The sequence below is a fragment of the Ischnura elegans genome, chromosome 9, assembly GCF_921293095.1.
Source record: "Ischnura elegans chromosome 9, ioIscEleg1.1, whole genome shotgun sequence".
Classification (NCBI taxonomy): domain Eukaryota; kingdom Metazoa; phylum Arthropoda; class Insecta; order Odonata; family Coenagrionidae; genus Ischnura; species Ischnura elegans.
Window position 1 is genome coordinate 25,285,638 of NC_060254.1, and position 22,291 is coordinate 25,307,928.

Genomic DNA, 22,291 nt, shown 5'->3' on the forward strand with positions numbered 1-22,291 from the left:
TAATTTGAAAAAACTGAGCAAAGGTAGAAAATTTTTCAGATGTTTGTTTATTTGGCTCTGGTTTAATTTTATTAATTGTGTCCAAACTAAATTGTATGCAGTACCTGTGCCAATTGTAGTATTTACAATTTCAAATGTGAAGGCAACTTGAAGATATTTATTCATACATTTCTTACCTTTTCAGACTTCATGTCACGACAACAGGGATTTTGCTATCTTACGCTTTCATGCTGGGCCTCCATACGAAGATATTGCTTTTAAAATTGTTAATCGAGAGTGGGAGTACTCATACAAGAGAGGGTTCAGGTGTCAGTTCCACAACAACATATTCCAACTTTGGTTTCATTTCAAGAGATATAGGTATAGGAGGTAATGGCAGTTCATCACCCATTTGTATCTTTTTACTTTACAAGCAATTAAATGTATCGTGAATAGACACATTTATGAAATCCATGATGTCTAACTATTGGTAAATCTTTTTATTGACTACGAGATATAGTGAAACATGTGAATAATGTGATTTATATTTATTGTGAATAAATATTTTGTTACAATCTAGGACTAATCCTTTTGGCATAGTTTTGCTGATGACTCAGCCATATTAGAAAAAAAGTTTGGCTTCTTGTAACAGATTTTGTGCTTCATCATACACAGCTTCTACCTCATGGAATAATCACTGGCGGCACTGGAGGTAGTGGCCGTTGACACCTTTTCCTCGGTGGGGACACGATAACATATGCTATGTAACCAGCTGCGTAAATCAAAATGAGGAACAATAGTCCATGGAATCGTAGCGAGCATTTATGGAAAGGGAATATGTGGCTTTTGGTCTCTTCGTCGTCATAGTAGTAATCTTCCAGGTTGACTTCTTCGTCATCATAGAAACCAGATTCGACGTTTACATGTGTTTGTCTGTTGTTTGTCCATATTGTTTCTATATTGCTCATACAGGGACCTATTAAGTCTTGCTCTTGCTGTTGGAAATTCGACTCTTTGAGGGAACCGGAAGAGGAGGGCTCACTGATCACCGTGCTTTCGTCGACTGATGGCTTGTTCCTCAGGTCCCGTAGTTCATGGCACTGCGGGACCAATTCCAAGGTAACAGTGGAGCTCGTTAATCCAGGTTCACTCAAACTCCTCCGCAGTTTGTTTCTCAGGGGGATGTCATCTGGGTAGACGGGCTCTTGGGCAGCGGCACTCGAGAGGCAGCTGTGTGTGCTTTCCCAATGTTCCCCTGGCCATTGCTGGGGCGTGTTGGACTGGTCACAGCTGCGAAGGGGCAGGTTCATCTGTGGGAGACATCCTAAAAAGTAACATTGCTTTGCATCAGTGATGTGTTATTTCCTGTGTCTATGTATTTATGGTTTCTCATTTATGGTTATTTACAAGGGATGGGTGGAAAGCAAAATTTCAATGTTTGATTCTCACTGCCAACATTTTTACCAATATACCTATTTCTCCATAATCAATACTTTCAATGCCACTAACATATTCACATTTGACTAATGAGGATGAGTACGCCAGTTTTAGCCAGATGAGTACCTACTTTTCTAATTATTGCGTTAATCCTTGTTACTTACATCATTGGATACATCAGTGGAAATTATATTAATAAAATGATGCTAATTTCTGCAAAATTATGCTGTTGTAGTAAAAACTTCTCATCCCTTTTTAGGTGCGGTCTAATATAGGAACTCGTGATTCGTTGATAAATCGATAAATATAAGTGATCGAACCATGATTAACAAAGTTAAATTAAGTCGGAAATGCATCATATTTGGACTCATTCTTTGTTATATTTGGTGCGCATGCCTATGCTTGAAATCATAAGGAGGAAAACTGGATTATTTTCTGAGAGGAGGGGTAACAAGGGTCACTGTCACAAAGGTCTGACAGGTTTTGTCATATTTGAGATTAAAATCAAAATACAACAATTACTGCAGAAAATATTTGTATCTTTATTTTGGTATGAAAATTATTTACTGTGTTTCTCCAAAAACAGCCTAATTTTGAGGCTTCAGTTTCGGGAAAAATTTTTAAAATGAGTCTGAACGTAGTCCCTACTTCACTTTTACCATATGCACATTTTTGGAAAAAAAGGGGGACTATATTCAGATAAATACGGTGCATTAAATTAAGTGATTGAGGCTCCATAATACACAAAATAAAACAAACGTTATGATAACCATATTAAAAATCTTATCTATCTTTTAAGCGCATTGGGGGGCACGCGCCCCCCCCCTAAATCTGCCTATGAAGGTAAAACATTGATTGCGGAAAGCTATTTGCTGTCATGGAAGAGCACGGTACACATGTGGCTCATGCTGTCAGGGTGTTTCAAAAATTGGGACCAGGAAGGCAGGTCGCGTGAAAAGAGGGGAGATGGCCAGACGGAGAGGGGGAAACCATTAACAAACCACTCAGCATTGTTCTCAGGTAACTTTAAACTTTTACTCGACTTAATTGAAATTTTTTCCGGGCTCCAGGCTCAATCAATTGCTACTTTCCATTCCACTTCCATTTTTAATTTTTAACTGGAAAACTACTTACATGCTTAAAAAAGTCAAAAATATACTGTGTTTGGTGTCATTTTCTTTTGAATTTTGTACACAATACGATTATTTCAATCCAATCACGATACAAATTGAATTTAAAAAATATTATGTAACAATATATATAAAGTGGATATACATATAGTTTTACACAGTGATTATAGGACCAGTATGTATAGTTCTCTACAATTACTATGAACTACATATAGTTGTCCATAACAACTATGTATATGTAGTTCAATAGTAATTTGAAACATGTTGGTTATAGAACTCTATATGGCGATTGAAGTGTACACCAAAATTGTGCATTGTGTACAATTTGTATGAAGCGCAGCACATCCCGATTATCCGGGCTAATGATGGGGACAGATGGTACGAATAATCGGAATACACAGATAACCCAAACTTTCACTTTAATGTTTCTGATTTACGTAAAAAAACAACATATTATTATTTATGCAATTATTCTGTTATTTGAGCGTGCTTTCCAGACTCATTGAGGTCTTTCTTCGCCAGTTCACGATCTTTTTAGCAGCAATAACATGGTTTTATTCGTATTATTAAAGCCAAATGTAAGGCCTGGTTTCGAAAACCACACATCTGTGGCTGTGTGATCACGGATACAGAAAATTAGTTTGCACGAACGCTTCAAAACCATTGCTCAACGTCGGAAACTACACTGCCAGGCACCACGAGACATAGTCGCCTCTCGCACAAGTTACGCAGGTTGCAACTGCTGCAGGATCACGGAGCACGGTCGCTCGCTGCGAGGCTTGGAAAACGGGAGCATGGTGCTCCTGTGAATGCAGCTAGCGGGCGATCGCTTCTGTTTTACGAAGGGGATTCAAACTGTAATAATAAGCCCGGTGTATCCTAGCAGTAATGCCGGTGATTTTGCGTCCGATTTTACTTTTTGATAAAGATCGCGGAAAATATCGAGTGAAAATCATGCACGGATATACCGCAGCCGGATAATCAGGAGTCTACTGTACGTAGATTTTATGTACTAATTACAAAATTTGGAAGTTGTATTCAACATATAAATATTGTGCACAATTAGTTTACTGTCAATACAAAATGTGCTCCATATGTACAGTGTGTGCTTGGCATATATGCTACTAACCTTGTATACAATGGGAAGGAAACAATAAGAAGTGGGCAGTACGATAGGAAATTACGGGAGGCACCTCCTACCATGAGGGATGGCCGAAGATAGTTAGCGATCCCTACAGTGAAGGAAAGTACACTTGGGCTCTACCCTGGGAGCAATAAAAATTTTGGGAAACTGCCGCAAGTAGGCGAGCAATGGTCAACTATATGAAAACGTTTTTCCTGCAGTCAGCATACAACATGTTTAGAAACGTTCATACAGTGCAAGGGTAAAATTCCTTCATTGAATGGTGGAAAAAGTAATTCCTAAATCTATCTGTTCGGCAAAGCATCTTTGTTATTTTAAATGTAATCTTTGGTTTCAGGCGAGATGGAGTGGAAACGGAACATAAGGAAGAAGCAGGAGCAATTTCCACAATTTTAAATTTATTGGTACTACCGGTTTCACTTACCTGACCCTTGCGTTACTGATGATGCTGTAAGCGAAACCGGTAGTACCAATAAATTTAAAATTGTGGAAATTGCTCCTGCTTCTTCATCGTGTTTGTTATTTTATCGTTTCTGCTTGATCTAGAAATACATTGAGGTTTTAAGTTTATATTCCTTGAGCTTTTTTGAAAGATGCCTGTTCTTAATTCCTCAAGCAATCTAAGCCTATCGATTAGCCTCTGATTCTCCAGAAACTTTCAGCCTAATCCATGCAAAAGCTGAGATATTCTTTTTATTCGCCTTTAGCAGTTTTCGACGTATTGGATGGCTTCTACTTGTATTTTATTGGGCTCTGGGAATGAATCATTGCGTGGCGGATCCCAAATTCTGGCTTCATATTCGAGGTGTGGCCTAATGAGAGTGAAGTAGAATCTTTTTCACTTTTTCAACCTTCCCATGACACATTCGATGAATCCTAGCTTCTTCAAGGCTCTATCACAAATATTTCTTAAGCAGGCTGTGTATTTTAAGTAATGAGAATAAATTCATTTAAAGTTAATTAGTCATATTGATAGGAGAATCTGTCAGTCTCCAAAGTATGCACTGTCAGCATCAACATCCTTGTGCAAGTGAGTTTTCATGGTTACTTAGCACTGTCAAAAAGTGGCATCATAACAATTCCTCAGCCTCCATACAGCCCCAATCTTGCCACAGCAGGCTTCCTTTATCTTGCCCAAAGTAAAACCTGCTCTCTAAGGATACCAACTCAGAGGATACCAACTCAACTTGCGTACCTACTTAAAATACCAGGTACCTACTATGTGTTCCCCACAATTGGTTTGAAGGAATGGTGTAACAAGGCGTGAAAATTAGTTGAATAGTTCACCACACCGGGAAATAAGGTATAACTGGTCAAAGTAAGGCCTATCAATACTCATCAATTATGCAAGCAAACTACTAATTTGATTAAATTAGAGAGACAAAATTTAAAAAATAGCATTTAATAACAGTATTTCAATCTACATAGTAGGATTGCTGTGATACGAAATTTTTATTTTTGGTGTTCTCGGGGCCTCTATCCCTCTCAATAGTTTCACCTCTAGTTTGACATTATTGTAACTGCCAGTTGTTTTACTTCATATGATACTTTTATGATAACTCCTTCCAAAACATTTATGTGGGGGTAATTGAACGTCCTACTCAAGAAATGTGCTACTCTGAATTGGCTTTAGTTCTAGTCCCCTGTCTTGGCTCCACACAGACCCGTTTTTTAGGTCTGATGAGAGGATTTCAAAGTGTGCACTTATTTCACCATTGATGACAGAGTTAATAAAGGTAATTTATTGCTCATTTGGGAGCAGTTGATGTAATCTCCAAATGTGGTTCAGTCTATTTGGGCACCGTTTGCACTGAAATTTCTCTCAGTCATTAGTGTATCATGTGTTTCAAGTCTCTTAAGTATATTTGAAGTGAGTATCCAAGGAGGGTTGGGAGTAACTGCCATCCTGAAAATTTGCCACCCCAACCTGTTAGATGACCAGGTTCTGGTGTCCAAACCATGGGCTCACCATTTCCACGTCCTAGTTGCATATTTATGTATGTAGAAACTGAAAACGCTGAAAGAATTGTCAATCATTTGCTACCTACAATAACTTTATTAAAGAAAATTATTGCTCATTCTTAGAACAGTACTCCCATGCTTTATAATGGATTCGACATACCATGTGCACTGAATTTTTGCGCTCATTTAAAGTTTCAAAGTCACCAATTTAGAGAATTTACAATATTATTTACATCGAAAATAATCTATGATATTTTATACCTATGCATTGTCTCTGTTAGATGCATTTCATGAATAGAGCTGATCCTCTTCACTAATTCCTCGTCCATAAATAGTTCGGCTTCAATGTACAACGGATTTCAAGTTACAAGATTTATACCATAAAGTAATTAAGGGTTTACTGTATTGTTGGATAAATCCATTTCAATGAGAGTTTTATTTCCTTGGTAACCTAATAATTTGTTATTATTCTCAAGCTTTTCCTTTTGATACTTTGTGCTTACATATACGGTGTGTATTATGTAGTTCTCTTGCAGTGGTATAGTTGTATACGGTGTGTATTAGTGCCCTTGTATGTGTATAGTTGCCCTTGCAGTGGTCATAAAAACTTGGGGTTGACGAATTCCATTCTGAATATACAGGATTACTGTTATTTGTGCTGGGGCATAGCAAGTCATATGTGGATCGTGACTATAGCCATGTCCCTGCATGAAAAAACAAAAAGTTTAAGCACACCCTATTGGAAATACTGTATATGTCTGAATATAGTCCCCCCTTTTTTTTCAAAAGTGCCTGTGGTAAAAATCAACGGGGGGGGCTATATTCAAATGCATTTTTTTAACTTTTCCCGAAACTGAAGCCTCAAAATTAGGGGGGGGAACTATATTCGGAGAAATACGGTATTCAATTCCGTTCAATTGTAAAGTGACAAATTTCAATTGAATATACGGAAATCAAATTGAATTTCCTCATATTCAATTGAATTCCCATATATACAATTGAAATTTGTCATATTACAATTGAACAGAATTGAATATGTATTTCCAAAAGGGCAGGTACTGACTTGGGAAATGCAGTGGACTGCTTAGGTAATATATTCAAATATTCTTTCACTTATTGATTAATTTAGAATGCAACTTACCGCTGAGGTAGTGAGCTTTGAAAAAAATTTTATGAATCATACTAGGTTGGGAAGAAACAAGGCTTCGGAAGAGCCCATACTCAATGGAAACCACCTAGTTGTGCCCAGGCTTATCTCCCGTCTGTCCCAGCATGCAATGCACTACAAGTGCTCCCCTCATGACGTGCAAGAAAAGGTTTGGATTCCTCTGTATGAAGAATCTCAAGAAGTGCTCATGTGGTTGCTTATGACATGAGGAATAGACATGAGCTCCTGGCTGCAGCGCAATGGAATGTGTACTTACCAGGCTATTCAGAGGGGAGGATAGGGCAAAAGGTCGTGACCTTTTATGGTCAGACTTGGATTATATTTTGTGCGATGGTAGAAGCTGCATCCTTGCTGAATTATAAACATATATTTGTAAAGACGCCATTATTTTCTAGAAGTTTAGACACAAGGGGGATGGAGTTTGCACGAGGCCTAGAGTATTGGCTTCCCATTGTGTGGGTCTGGGTTCAAATCCCGGTGGAGGAGATTTTTCAGGCTGTTCAAACCTTGTTTGAGTGCTTTGTGGAGGGCACTTCAAGTATAGCTCTCCATCGAATGGAACATTAAGCTGTGGTCCCTTTAATCAAGAGCATCTTAACGATGACACTAGGTTTTTCTCCAACTTTCATTCCCTACTCTTGGTAAAATACGGTAAAAATGACCCCAGCTGTAGTCACATCCTCCAAAAGTATACCTTCCCAAGTTTATGAGATTAGTTTTTTTTAAGCTGCAAATTAAATGAGTACACAATAAAAAAATTTTGGTGCCCACTATGCAGATATTTAGAGGGGCAGCTGACAGCCAGGGTCATTTGGGCCTAAGGGAAGGCTAGTGGTGGAAGGGTACAAAGAGAACTGGTTCCAGCATTATCCTGTTCTTAACCAAAGACACTTAGGGGACCAGCTCTCAACATTCCATCTACAAGATAAGGTGCTGCTGTATTTGAAATGCCCTGCACACAGCACTCAAGCAGGGATCTACATATAAACCGAAAAACTGCCGGGATATGAACCCTGGCTTGTGGGGTTGGAAGCTAGTGCTTTAGCTGCTGCACCAACCTGAACCCTGGTATATACCCGCAATGAATGTTGTTGGGTGGAAGGGTAATGTTGATATATTCCTGTACCAAAGCCTAACGATGTAGGATTGGTGTACGTGCTACTGTAGAAGAACTATGTATCCTGCGCATCCACGGTTCATACCAGTGAGAGAAACGTAGGGAAAATAAAAATTGTGACAGTAGGTCAAGGAAATCAGGTGTGGGTAAGGGAAAAACTCCAATGGCAGAGCAAAATGGTGAAAACTGTGGTTGAACATGCAGAGTGTTGCTGAGTTAAAGTAGTTAGGTTGCTGTTTTGTTTTCATTCTGTGTTGGTGGCATAGAGTAGCACAAACTCAATAGCACTACTTGATTTTATTCCTACTGATTGACTTTATTTCACAATATTCCTTGCTAATTTTTTTCTTTAAGATTGCTATGAATGACTCATTTGCCTCTGAATTAATGTTGGGGAAATGCAAAAAAATTCAGACTGAAAATTAGCGAAATTGAGAATGGAAAGTTGGTATGAACCCTGAAGCCATGTTTGCTCAGGGGCCTGAATTATCTCTTAATAATATCATGAAAGTTTGTTTTGTTGGGAAACAGTGAGGGAAGTATGGGGGGTAGAGCTCAGATATTATAAAAACTGAAAAAAATATAAATTCAGCTCTTTGTTTAAGTCATTAACCATTCAAGTGGGGGAAATGTTCCTGCACTTAATATCAGTAAATGTATACATATGTGCATTTCCCCAGTTGAAAAGTTAATGACTAAAACAAAAGAGCTGAATTTACAATTTAAGGTAATATTGTTTTCAGTTTTTATGATATCTGATGAGCTCTACCCACCGTACTTCCCTCAATGTTTCCCACCAAAACAAATTCTTATGATATCATCAAGTGAAATTGGAAAGAAATCTTATAAAAGTGGAACAGAATAGACCCAGTAAATGCAATGTGTGGCGGAAACATTGCAAAAGGGTTGCACGAGGTTACAGGAGTAGCAGGAACCAGCTAGGCTTTTGGCAACATTTCTGCAACGTCTTAATTACATCGCTGATACACTTATTTGGTCTGAAAAATTTTATAGCGTAATATTTTAGCCAGAGGATATACATATTTTAATCCGATTCATTCTATTCACAAGACACTGACTGTATGTGAGAGTGTATTATTCACTAGGCTGCAGAAAGGTTGCAACATGTTGCTGGTTGCTTAGCGGAGTGTTATTTGGACATAGTTTTCCCCAAACATATATTCAAATATGTGGTTTTTAAGGCATATTTTCATTTTATGAAGCAAATTGCTCTCACAAGAAAAATGAATTTTCGGCCTTAAGACAATTTGTCGCACTTAGAAAATTTTAAAGCATATGAGCAGGGATGCAGAGTACACAGAAACCCTACATATGAGAGTTGTATAAATGTTGCAAGTGCATTGCAGGAGTTGCATAAGTGTTGCAAATATGTCTCACCAGAGGTTGCGAATATGTTGTCATTACATTGCAAAAACGTGGTAGAGAGGACTTTTGACTGGTTTTGCAACGTTGCGATTACGTTGCAGCACAATGTTTTTGTAACGTTTCCACAACACTTTTGGTTTACAGGGGAATTCTCTTATTTCTGTGAGGACATTATGATACATGATAAATAATTTATTAGCCATAAATAATTTATTAGGTACCCAACCAGTTTCAACAATCAAGTTCCATTTTCAAGGGATCCCTTGAAAGTGGACACTAGAAAAATTCCTTGAAAATGTCACTGAAGTGTTGAACCACTTAGGTAGGAACATAATTGTGAGGCAGTATACCAGATTTTTTTCATGTACATTGGGCTTCCTCTAATCGACGGCCAAAGTTCCCAACATAACTTTTTGCCAACAAATATTTCAGGGTACAAAGCTTCTTATTTTGGGGCAGGGGTCATGAATCATACAAGGTCACACCCAGCGTGAAGGTCTAGGATTACCTTCCTGAAAAATTTTGGGGCATTCGAATATCATCTGTACCCAGGCAGGGAAGATTTCTTGGGTTTCATACCCAGCGGTGGATCCAGTTTAGGGACAAGGAGGTCTAGATGGGGGTCCTGTGGGGTAACCTCCCAGCAATGGTGGGATTCTGGGAGGTTATTAAAATTTAGAGAATTTCAAGGCTTGTTACAATAATTTATAAGGTTGTCTCATTACTAATTTTGCAAAAACTGAAGTTTTTGGAACAAAATTTTATTTACATATTTGGTAATTTTACCTCATGGTAATTGAATGAATGAATGAATTTATTACTCCAAACTTAAAAATGTACACATTTTTTAACAACACAATAAAAGGGGCTTCAGGTAGCTTCAATGGTTTAAAAAAACCAGCATGGAAACTACCATCCTTAAAAATTAAATATGAGGCAAGCTAGAAAACAAAAAAAATTATAATTTTCTAAAACATTGTTATTATGTATCCCATGCGTGACAAAACAAACAAAGTGAAAACAAATCTGAAGGGATAAATACATAAGCAAACAAGATATTTTTATAAATACATGCTCGTTTGAAAACTTACAATCAACAAAGTATAAATTATGGACAAAATAAATTTCTTTTTCTCCTATCACAAAAAATATAAAAATAATCTACCTAAATCTAAGCTCCAATCTATCTAGTAAACTAAATCCAAAATCTAAACAATCCATAATGCAGTAATTTTATATACTTGACAACTTCACTAAATTACCATTTTATCTAGTGTAAATACCTAAGTGGTATCCCAGGCAGGCCTATAGCTCCCACTAGCCCTTATCTGGATCTGCCACTGTTCATGCATGGTATGATTTTCTATGTACAGAAAGTCTGCGTCATACAAACTAAATGCATTCCGAGACCTTTTTCCAAGGGTGGTCTGGCATGATGGGGGGCCCTTGGCTAGGGCTCATTATGGGGACCTCCTTACTGGGATATTTGGGGGTCCTCCCCTAGGAAAATGTTAGGAAATTGCATGTCCACAAATGGATTAGGCCCTATTTTGGTTCTTAAAAACAAGATAAAAGTTAAGAAAAAAAGCAATTTCGTAAGAAAAAGTTCTATGAAAAGTGAGAATTACTCAGCTTATAAAGAATAGTTCATTAAGGTTCTATATTATCTATTTAGTGAATTTTCCCCCTTGAAACTGCACTAAAATCTAAAATAATCCTTTCAATAAAGTATAATCAGGTCTCTTTATTCTTCTTACACCTTTATTTGATTTTTTTTCCTCTGAGTATGTTGTAAATATAGCAAAAATTAAAAAAAGCAGGATTTTCTAATAGCAAAAAAACTTTGGTTCAAAAAATCTGAGTCTTTTTTTATCACACTTTTCATGTACGCTCCAGGATAGACGCGAGCGTTGTGGGGGGCTCCCATGTGCTCGGGGACTTCAGCGATCGCCGCTCCCGCCTAATTCGTACGTTGAAAAACCTGAGCGAAAAGTGTGGTTATCCTGAAGAATGCATCACTGAATTGTAATTTTTCATTCGACCACCATGGTGTTACGAACTGATCTGGCTGCGCGCGTGACGCGGCTGGAACCGAAAAACACTTCGCTGTCCGCGGGAAGGAAGACAGGGCGAAACGCTGAAAAGTGCCTGATTTCACAACGGTTTATTCGATACTGAGTTCAGACTGTGCCCTAACAAGTAAGTGCGAGTTCAGACTGTGCCCTAACAAGTAAGTGCGAATTCCTCTATATGCCACATCGCGTCGCAACGGCCAACTGCGAAGGCGCCAAATTTGAAATTTCGGGCATGCTTGAATTTTTCGAATGTTCGTAACTCTGAAAGTTCATAAGTAGGGGACCTACTGTATTCTTCCAACTATTCAAAGAGAGACTCGTATTTGGATTCCCGAATCCCTGAAGAGCTTCGCCCGAAGGGTCCGAAAAGAGCGATGAGGAACCAGTAGTAGCGGATGCAGAAAAATTTCAAGAGTGGAGGTCGCAAAAGATATCTTGAATTACCTTTACTTGTATCGTAATAAAAAATAATCAAGTCCCATGCAAAGTTTAAGAAAGTTTTAATTAAAGTGATTATACACATACAGCAGACTCCCGATCATCCGGCTGCGGTTTATCCGGGTTGCGAATTATCCGTGCATGATTTTCACTATCGCTCAATTTTTTCCGCGATCTTTATTTAAAAAAAATAAAACCGGACGCAAAATCATCGGAATTAATTCATTAATGCTAGGATAAGCCGGCTTATTATTTCCGTTAGAATCCCCTTCTTAAAACGGAAGCGATCGCGCGCTAGCTGCATTCACCAGAGCACCGTGTTCCTGTTTTCCAAGCCTCGCAGTGCCCGACCGCGCTCCTTGATCTCGGATACACGGCGCGCAGCAGTTGGAACCCGGGCAACTTATGCGAGACGCGACTACGTGGCGTGGTGCCTGTAAGTGTAGTTTCCGACTGCGGGCAGTGATTTTGAAGCATTCGTGCGAACCACTTTTCTGTACCCGTGACCAAACAGCCACCGATGTGTGGTTTTCGAAACCAGGCCTCACATGGAGTATTAACAATACGAGTAGAACCATGTTATCGCCGCTAAAAAGATTGCGAACTGGCGAAGAAAGCCCTTATTGAGTCTGGTAAGTACTCTAAAATAACAGAATGACTGCATAAATAATAATATATTGTTTGTTTTAGGTTAATTATGAACATTGCTAGACATTAAAGTGAATTTTGTGTTATCCGTGTTTTCCGATTATTCGTGCCGTCTTTCCGCATCATTAGCCGGATAATAGGGAGTGTACTGTATCCAAAAAATGCCACCTAATGCTATAAAAAATTTACAGTTGTGATTCTGCAATGTTTGGAAATATGTGCGGCCCCTGCGCCCTCCATATGTTCCGCAACTGGGAACCAGTGTTTCCCGACGAAAACAAACTTCTCTCCCCGAGCTCTGACCTTTTCCTTCCCCATGAAATATGACACCACGTCTTATCGACTGTTTTTTTCTCTCATATTTAGTCACGCTGTGAGTCCCCCCTTCCTCCCCTTTGATCGCCAAGTCCCCCTTCCACCCATTTCTGTTTACCACTGGCTGCAGCGACCAACTTTTGAAGACAAATTTTGATGATTGTTACGTCATGATTTTAGCATATGTATGGAACGTGTAACTAAACACTGCCTCCCGTAGTTCTTAATAATAAAGCTCTTCAACGGGCGCATTTAGGGAGAGAGAGAGCGGAACCACAGCAGCCGTGGAATTTCTTCGTAATGCGACCGCTACGATACAACTCCCATCAGTGTGAACCATAGGCGGATCCAGGGGGGGGGGGATAGGGGGGGGCACGGGGGCACGTGCCCCCCCCCAGACCCTTAAAAATATGCTAGATTTTTAATACGGTCCCATTATCATTTCGTTCGTTTTGTATGACGAAGTATCCTTGTGCCCCCCCCTGAACAAAATCCTGGATACGGCCTTGCTTGTGCCCCTCCCAGAAAGAAATCCTGGATCCGCCCCTGGTGTGAACGCTCAGTGAGTTTTCGGAACGGTTTTCGCCCGCTATTAATAGGGTGGTTTCCTAATATTTTTTTATTGCCTAAATCGAAAGATTATTGCTCCTGGAGTAAGTATTTTACGCTTTTAGATTTTTAAATGACGATGTCTTTTTTTCGCGATTGAATGAGAAGTGAAAATTTTCAAGCGCGCGAAAACGCGACGGCTAAGTATGAATGCTGGGTAAAGCCCGAGTGACATCATTCTGGTTCCCGCTACCGCCGTGTGAGGTGACCTTGGGGCGAGGATATGTGCGCCGCTGCGATGCAGGCTGCTAGCAAGTAGCAGAGTACCCTGTTAGCAGGTAGCGCTTGGCTTAAATAAAGATTATTCATACCTTATCAAACGAAGAAAACTTTCCGACCTTAGGCAGTTTTTATAGGTGATTATTAAGAGATGTTTCCCTGAGCTCTGTGCCTCATGAATTCATTGGTAATCTCAGACGATGTAAAACTCCTATCTACTCGCATAGAATCTAGGTCCCTGTGACGTCACGTGAAGTGGCATCGCATAGGCGCCAATCTGGCCTTTTTCAAATGCGGTTAAAATTGACCATTAACATTCGTCTAAACTGGGATTTCTAAAACTTTGACCAAATAATTTTTATATTATGAATACACTAATGGTGGGTAAGGAATCGCAATCAATGCATTCCGTTTTCTTTGATGAAGGTAGCTACCCTATTGCTTGAGTCATTGCCGAGACTTTTAGTTATGAACATCCGAATTTCGATTGTTGGAACTGATCCGTCTGGAACTAGTTGGCATGTTTCTGAGCATGTCCTTACGGGGATCAGGGGCGGATTCAACATCAAATTTGGGAACGGGAGGTTTCTGATCTGGGGAAAACGGAATACCTCCCGGGAGAGAGGAGTATTTTTAAAATGGGGAGTGGTATGATCTACGATAAGAACGACTCAAACTTCTCTCGCGTTTTGGGACTTGTAGCCATGAATTTGCACCTACACTCTCTTTACTCCTTTACAAGAATGTACAAACTATTAAACTTATAAAAATTAAGATAAAATCTTGGGGGAGGTCGTGCCCCCTTGACCTCTCCTAAATCCGCCACCGATGGGGATACCAAGAAAATTATCTTAGGTAGCGTTTTTTGAGCTGCTAATATTTAGTATCCAACGATTTGATCGATGGATTTTCCTCATTTATAGGAAAATTCTCCAAAATTGTTGGCATATTAATGGCTTTGCCTGGTTTCCTAATGGTGGGGCCCTCTTATCTTCTATAGCGTTGAGGCGTCTTTCCCTCGTCCCGTCCCTTCCGTCCCTTTCCTTTCCCAGAGGCGTCGCGTCGTCGGGCTCCTATCGCGGCGGCGCGCCGCGGCGCTTCTTTTCTTTTTCCTTCCTCTCAAGCCCCTCCCCGGGTGATCGGGCGTATAAACCACGGGCTTGGTTCCCGGCCCCGGTGTGTTGTATCCTCGAAGGGCTCCCCTGAGCCCTCATGCATTGCTAATATTTAGTATGTAACGTAAATATCAATTTAATAATTATAAATGTTACATAATTATCAAACAATCGCTACTGATGGCTCATGAAGCGTTTCTAAATTATTTTGTCCAACATATTAGCGCGTTTTTCAAAGAAAAGTCGACCGGAATGTTTTTTATTTATCGTTCGTCTGATTATTCTTTCCATTGAATGCAATAATACATTGTTGTTTTAAATTGAATGTTCCATAAAAAATCGTGCAAATATAAATAATTGGTTATGTTAATCGAACTCTTCCATTAGAATATTGTTTGAAGCGACGAAATGTTTATTGTTTTCTGGTAAGAATTGCTTAAAATCCATGTCAAAGAATATTAGTTCTTTCCCTTGTGCATAGATCTTTTGAATGAAAATTAATTGGCATATAAAATAAGGCGTGCGGAAAGGTATAAATATTATTGAAGTTGGTCATAAGAATACTATTAGAAGCGCGTTTCCCGGAAGCGGGCACACACATATTATATTTTTAGTCATATGGGGTGTTGCTAAATGATTCAAAAGACCCTCCGTAGTGCTCTAACGATATTTTCCAATCAGGGAAGCTGAGGATATGCTTCGTAACCGTAGACTCCCGTTATGAGCGAGAGCCCTGAGCCCTCACTATCCCTGAATTAAGTAATTAAATAATAAAGTAAAAAAATAAAATACGAATTCCCTTCCTTTAGCATGGATGGCGTCCTCATACCTTCCATTCACCATTGATTCGCGGATCCGGCTAAGAGAGTTTACTTCTTGAAATGAAGAAAATACGAAGGAAAACGGAGCAAATGCTCAAGAACTATAACGAGAGGAGTGGCCTGGCCGAGGGCCGAGATGGAGTTGGAGAACCTGACCCGGTGGAAATCCCGTGTAACCTTCCACAATTCTCTGCGCCGGGAAAGCCTACGATCATTCTTTTTAGTAGACGTCTTTTCTCCCGTGCCTTGCTGGGACAATTTAGAACATAATACGTCTTTAAGATTAACACAGAGAAGATCAATCTGGAACCACTCCATATATTCAGGTCTGATAGGTATGACAAAATAATTCTTTGTTCTGAATAGACACGGTAATAAGTTTTCTATCGGACAACAAAGAGCTTGAACTAGGGACTAACTAAGCTTCATAGGGAACACATGGGGGCTTTGATATCTTAACCCCCGCCCCATAGCCCCTTTTGGTGACTACCCTCGACACGCTGAGAAGACCATTCATCCTCGACAAGGTCATCATATGAGGTCAAGAGTACACGGACCTTGATATTAATAACAGAGTTAGAACGCGTGCAAAGAAGAGCTGCCAGGTATGTGAAAGGCCGTTACGACAGTCTTGTTAGTGTAACTGACCTCTTAGATAAACTCGGATGGGAATCTCTGTCGGACCGTAGATTGAAAAATAGACTAAACCTTTTAGATAAATTCAAGAGCAGTGTCTTTTCTGACGAAGTTAACCATATCTTACGGACGCCAACATACTACGGAAGATCAGATCATATAAATAAAATAAGAGAGATAGATTGTAGAACAGACAGATTCCGAATGTCATTTTTTCCACGATCAATAAGAGATTATAACGGCAGCAATAGAACTCGTAAATAGATTGCATGACTTGTAGTGTAGCTTACTAACATATGTAAAAATTAATGCATGTTTCTTAATTCAATTATTATTTCTAACAGCATATAGTAGTATAGTTTGTTAGTATACGGGACGTTTTTTGGACGGTGTGGTGTGCATGTGGGAGTCCAAATGCATGCTGCATGTTGGTGATTGATCACCCCCTGCCAAACACCCTAGAGGTGGCTCGCAGGGTATTATGTAGATGTAGATCCATTTCAACAACAAGCTGTCACTTTCAAAGAAGGAGCCCGTCCTTCATGGAGGGAGAATTGTTTGGCTTCCACCCTCGAAAAAGACACATTGTTACCGAAATTGATCGGGGTGGTTAAAAAGATATGTGGAAAGCACAAGGTATTTTCATTTAATATGTTTAACGAACGGAAATGCCAAAAATTGCGCTTTAATCAATTAATTTATCTCGTCAGCAGGTTTTTGCATCTTTGTGATGACGATATACCTACATAATTCGGGACTCGTCCTCATGAACTGTAAAGTCCGATTTACACGGTGAATGATCACGCTGAATGATAACGTGACCATTTGCAGGATCATGCGAGCAAAATAGAACATGTTCTATACCCGACACTATATCATGACCAAACCGTGAATATATAACAACCGAAACCAACCTGACCAGAAATACTCAGTTGACAGCTGCAAAGCTGAGAACTCGAGCTTCACAAATGCCTGCTAAAATTCAGCGAAGCATAGCGTAGAACATGTTATAATTTTCACCGAATGATCACGCGCATGACGGTTCATTCGCGAATTTTTCCGTTAAACACGGCGAATGATTTCATTCGCAAGATTATTCAGCGTGATCATTCGCTTGATCATTCACCGTGTATAGCGGCCTTAAGAGATGTATCAGCATCTTCATCTACATACTACCCCGAAAGCCACCTAAAAGGCGTATGGCAGGGGGTTATAGGCAGTGGCGCCGACTCCATGGGGCTTGAGGGGGCCCGAGCCCCCTCAATAATTCGTTATGGGTGTGAGGAAAAAAGCGCCAGGCTTATCGATTTTCCCCGGAGTATCCAGATATCGAGATTAGAGTTCTCAGTGTTCTAATGTTGATCATATGACTCTTCTAAAATGCTTAAAAAACTTAAAACTCACTACTTATAAAATTTCCCGGGGAAAGATCCCCGGTTTGGGCCCCCCAATATTTTTTGTAAGTCGGCGTCCCTGGTTATAGGACACCAGCCGTTTACACATAAAAAGGAAATGCTCTAACGAATTTACGACTAGCATTTTTTAAAGCCCTTTATGGTTCGGGGGAAAAACGAATGCCCTTACCTTTTCGTCCGGCAAAATATCTCTCTTAATTTATCGCTTCCGTCGGTCCTGGAAATATAGCGGGGTTTTATAATATGTTCTCAGTGTCGCTCTGAAAAATAACTATTCTCAATTTCTCAAGCAATCTAAGCCTAGCGCACAGCCTCCCAATGTCGGACAGCATCCAGCCTTATTCGTTCACATCTGTGTAACACTTTCTGTTCACTCGCAGCAATTGTTGACGAATCGCGCCGCTTTCTTTCGTAATTTACTAACAATAAGTTCACGGATATAAGTATTTCTGCGCCGGATCCCATCTGCTAGTTGCACAGTCAAGGTGTGGCCGTGCGAGTGCGAAATAACGCCTCTCTTTTACTTTTTCCTCCTAGTTTCTTAAGGGTTCTGCCACAAACATTTCTTATACGTGTTCCCGACGATAGGTTGGAAGTTGCCGTAACTCGATGTTGAAGTTATTTCGGGTTTCCCATCGGATGATGTTCTCCATCTCCATCTCCATCTCTCATCATACGCCGGGAAAACCTCAGATCTTTCATCTGCCGTAACTCCCTGATACTTCACTTCCTCTGTTGCTTTTATTTTAGCACCATTCACAGCATATGCACGGAGATAGTTGGACGACCCACTCAAGAAATGTACCACCGTGCATTTGCTCTGATTAAGGTCTAGTCTCCATAATCTCTATAGTCTCAGGCTAAACTTCGTGGAAGTTCATTTCAACAATTAAAAAGAGCAAACTATGTATTTAACCACCAATTTATTTTCGTGGTACAACTAGTTTCGACGCAGCGGCGTCATCCTCAGGTACCTTAAATTGGCGGATATATACTAAGTTTGTTCTTTTTAATTGTTCTAGTCTCCACTCTTGGCTCAAGTCAGAGTGATCACTACGCGATACCTTCACTGGAAAAAACGGTCAACAATCGCCCACCAAATCAAATCCACTCATCAAGGCTACTGGATGAGCGGATTTTCCCCCGTGCCTTAAAGGGCTTTTATAAATGCTAGTTGTAATTTCGTTATAGGATTTCCTTTTTATGTGTAAACGTCCTAAAAGCCCCTGCCATTCGCCTTTTAGGCGGCTTTCGGGGTAATATGTAGATGAAGATGTGGATAGATGTGGCTACTAGATGATGAGCGGATTTGATTCGGTAGGCTATTGTCGAGCGTGTTTGCAGTGAAGGTATCGTACAGTTTATCTACCCTGCTTGCATCTTCAGGTGAAGGATATCGAAAAGTTTTTCTGTGCCCTCTTGCGCTTTTAGTGAACTTTGCATGCCCAAAAAAGATGATGATCCATAATTGAAGTTAGAAATTCTGCCATCGTCTTCAGAGTGAATGGTTCCCTCAATCTCTGTCTTTACTGGATCCTCCTCGGTATTAGGTCAGCTCTGATTTACCAATACCTATTCACTCCCTCTTCATTCATGGATAAATTTCCAGAATATCTGCAACCAGGGATCTTCATCGTTTTTTGCTGAATAAATTACCGGTTTAGTCGCGTTAAGTTCTCTATACAAGGAGCAACGGACAACTTTTCGACATCCTTTTCCTGAGGACTCTAGTAGCATAACTGTTGGATGGAAACTGTTTTGTCTCAAGGCCTGGTTACACAATACATCAACACTTACGAGTTAATATCTGAATGCAAGAATAAATTTGGTAGACAGTAACGGTATGTGCACAAATCCATGAACCTATAAAGGTCTGGTTACACGGTACATTAACCCGCACGAGTTAATATCTGAATGCAAGAACGAAATTGGTGCACTGAAACTCAACATTTAGGAATACGTGAACCAATTAGAACAGGCTCTATTTTCTTTTCATGCATTGTTGTGTGGTCGCAAACAGGGGCGGATCCAGGATTTCTTTCTGGGGGGGGGGGGGGGGCAGGGCACAAGCAAGGTCGTATCCAAGATTTTGTTTTGGGGGGACACAAGGATACCTCGTAATAGAAAACGGATACAATCATAATGGGACTGTATTAAAAATCTTGCTATTTTTAAGGGTCTGGGGGAGGGGGGGAAATGTGCCCCCGTGCCCCCTCCACCAGATCCGCCTATGGTCACAAGGTGAATTTTTACATTCATTCACGCTTTCATGCATTTGGGCATAATGTTGTAAATGTTACTGTGCCATATAATCTGAACTAAATAACAGATTCTATTTTATGTTCAGACATTCGCACAAGTTGCACGGCTACACTGTGATTTTTTCGTTTATTCTCACGTTAATGCGTTGAGACAGTAACTCTCAAGTGTTAACGTATCGTCCAAACAGGCCTTTAATTACAGCTGCTGACGAATCCCGAATAATGTAAACATCTTGGTCGATATAAACGCGATTAGCATCCACCCCAACTTTCACAATGTCGATTCCCCGAGACTAAAATTTAACGAACTCTATAAAGTCACAGTAAAATCCTCAAGTAATGAATGCTCACTGTTCTTGCTTGCTTCCTCTTCCACAAGTTGTTTTCCTTAGAGCGCCGATGTCAAACTTAGTCCTCCAGTCCCTTTCCTGAGGAGGTGAAATCTTATCTCCTTGGTTGCCGTCTGCGAGGTCGATCTCCTGGGCCGATGCTGTGGAGGGTAGGAGTAGGTACTAGCTGTCGACTTGGGATGCATTTGCCGTTGGGACAGGGATTCTTCTTCGGGCCAAACACCACACATCATCCCCCGACCAAATCTCACCCCTCTTTTCACCCGTTCACAGTTTTCTCCCTCCCCTCTCTTCTGCCTGGCTGCTATCGCGGGGCTTCGATTAGCGCAGATCCCATTACGTGAGTCGAGAGAGAAGGCTTTGGAATGAGGACGACCAGTACATAGCTTCCTCGCGTGAAGGGTGGTGAAATGGTGCGGGAAGACACCGTTGTGTTTTGCACCAATCTGTCTTCTCCTGCTCTTAATTTTCTGGAGTACCTACGCCAAGGATTAAAGCGGAGGAAAATAAGGCACACCTTGACACTGAGGTTTTTTCTCCTGACAACCCCTCTGGTACTTTGAGGCGCAACGCACTGCGCCTGAGAATGTTTTATTGGGATTTCACTTCTCTCAGTGATTCAACCCGGAGGTTACGTCTACATAATATCCTGCGAGCCACCTCTAGGGTGTTTGGCAGATGGTGATCATTCAGCAGCATGTAGGAGGATTCCCACATGCACGCCATACGGTCATAAAAATATTACGCATACTAACAAATTATACTTTCGCATTCAGGTAATGGTAAAAATTGCCATGAAGAATGGACGCAGTTAAGAGTTTCATGTTGGTGGGAAGCAACAATCCTGCTAGGGGTTTTGAGGGCATTTGAATACTCCCAAGTGAAACAGGGGAGTACCCGTAGGTCTCCCCAGGAAAATTGGTTTAAATTAGTCTCTGGAAACAGCATTTTAAGGGCCATCTAATTGTTTAGGCATTTATACTGGTTTCGTTCTTTTTTTAGGACAATTTACTATTTAAGTTTGGGGGAAGGCTATTAACCTATTAGTAAGTCCTAACGCTGCTGTTAGTTAGGATAGGTTAGGGTAGAGCTCACCACAGCCGTACGTACTCACACAGTCAAGGTGGGGGGCAGCAGTTCTTTTCCCGGGGCCACTTCTCATTACGAGGATTTAGAATTGAGCGTCCGAAGTCTTTGGTCCGAGGTCTTTGAACCCACGACCCTTTGACCAGCAGCCGAGTTTAACCACCCACTAGGCGAAATCACTCCCCTAACGCTCACTGGATTTTCACAAGGCGATACTGAAACAGATTGGATCACATCCACTGACTCCATCAGAATTACCGACTAATTGTAAGATTTTTTCCTACCTTGCGGCAATGTACCAACATTACAGCTGCTTTGTGATAGAGTATTGGGCTTTTACAGAACCGTAGAGCGGATACGTAGAACCGAGGATAGAACTTATAAGTGCCTGCATTATACATTGGGAGACTAATTCTTCGCGTTGAAGAGAGAACATCAGCTTTTCCGTCTCTCTATATTTTTTATGCTTTGCACTACGCTGTTTTATGTGTTCGGCAAGGTTCATTTTTATTTTTACCCTTACTTTCAATGATCGGAAAGGGTTTTCGTTTGTGAAAAAGGTTTTTTATCACCACTAACGTGCATATTTTCCCTTTGCGAATTATGTTATACTTCTTTTTTTTTAAGGTAAGAGAGATTTTACATCCGTAATTTATATTTTTTAATAAGGTCTATCTTACTAGGTAAATTATTATACTTAACATCAGTGGCGTAACTATGGGGGGATGAGAGGATGTATCCCCCCCCCCAAAGCCTCAGAGAAATCAAAAAATTATTTAAAAATATTTTCTGGATTTGATGTATAATAACTTCATCTGCTTAAAGTTAAATTTTAAGTGCCAAAATGATGTAAAATGTATTTTCAGGCATGTTAATTTTCAAATTGTTTCCTAAACTCCGCGTTTCTTGGGGGGGTAGCCCCCACTCACCCTCCCTCATCACCCCCTAAGTCCCCTCATGCCCCGCCAAAGCCCCCTCAC

At 40.3% G+C, this 22,291-nt stretch overlaps 2 protein-coding genes across 3 annotated transcripts in view; one reads left to right on the forward strand and one right to left on the reverse strand.

Moving 5' to 3' along the window:
• The window catches only part of LOC124165330 (cactin), a 16,267-nt gene extending 15,713 nt beyond the window's left edge, over positions 1-554 (forward strand). Inside the window, exon 12 of the mRNA XM_046542686.1 lies at positions 185-554. Within this exon, the coding sequence (XP_046398642.1) occupies positions 185-373 (189 nt within the window). The 3' untranslated portion in view covers positions 374-554. The remainder of the gene's footprint in view (positions 1-184) is intronic.
• LOC124165331 lies at positions 513-20,453 on the reverse strand. 2 transcript variants are annotated; one of them, XM_046542688.1, is made up of 2 exons: positions 20,227-20,453; positions 513-1,289 (listed from the first exon to the last, which is right to left on the reverse strand). In XM_046542688.1, exon 2 carries the CDS (start codon positions 1,287-1,289, stop codon positions 663-665), a length of 627 nt encoding a protein of 208 aa, XP_046398644.1. In that variant the 5' UTR covers positions 20,227-20,453; the 3' UTR covers positions 513-662. The 2 variants fall into 2 exon arrangements, with proteins under 2 accessions (XP_046398644.1, XP_046398643.1); XM_046542687.1 differs by having other exon boundaries at positions 513-1,303.
• Positions 20,454-22,291: the final 1,838 nt, after the last annotated feature.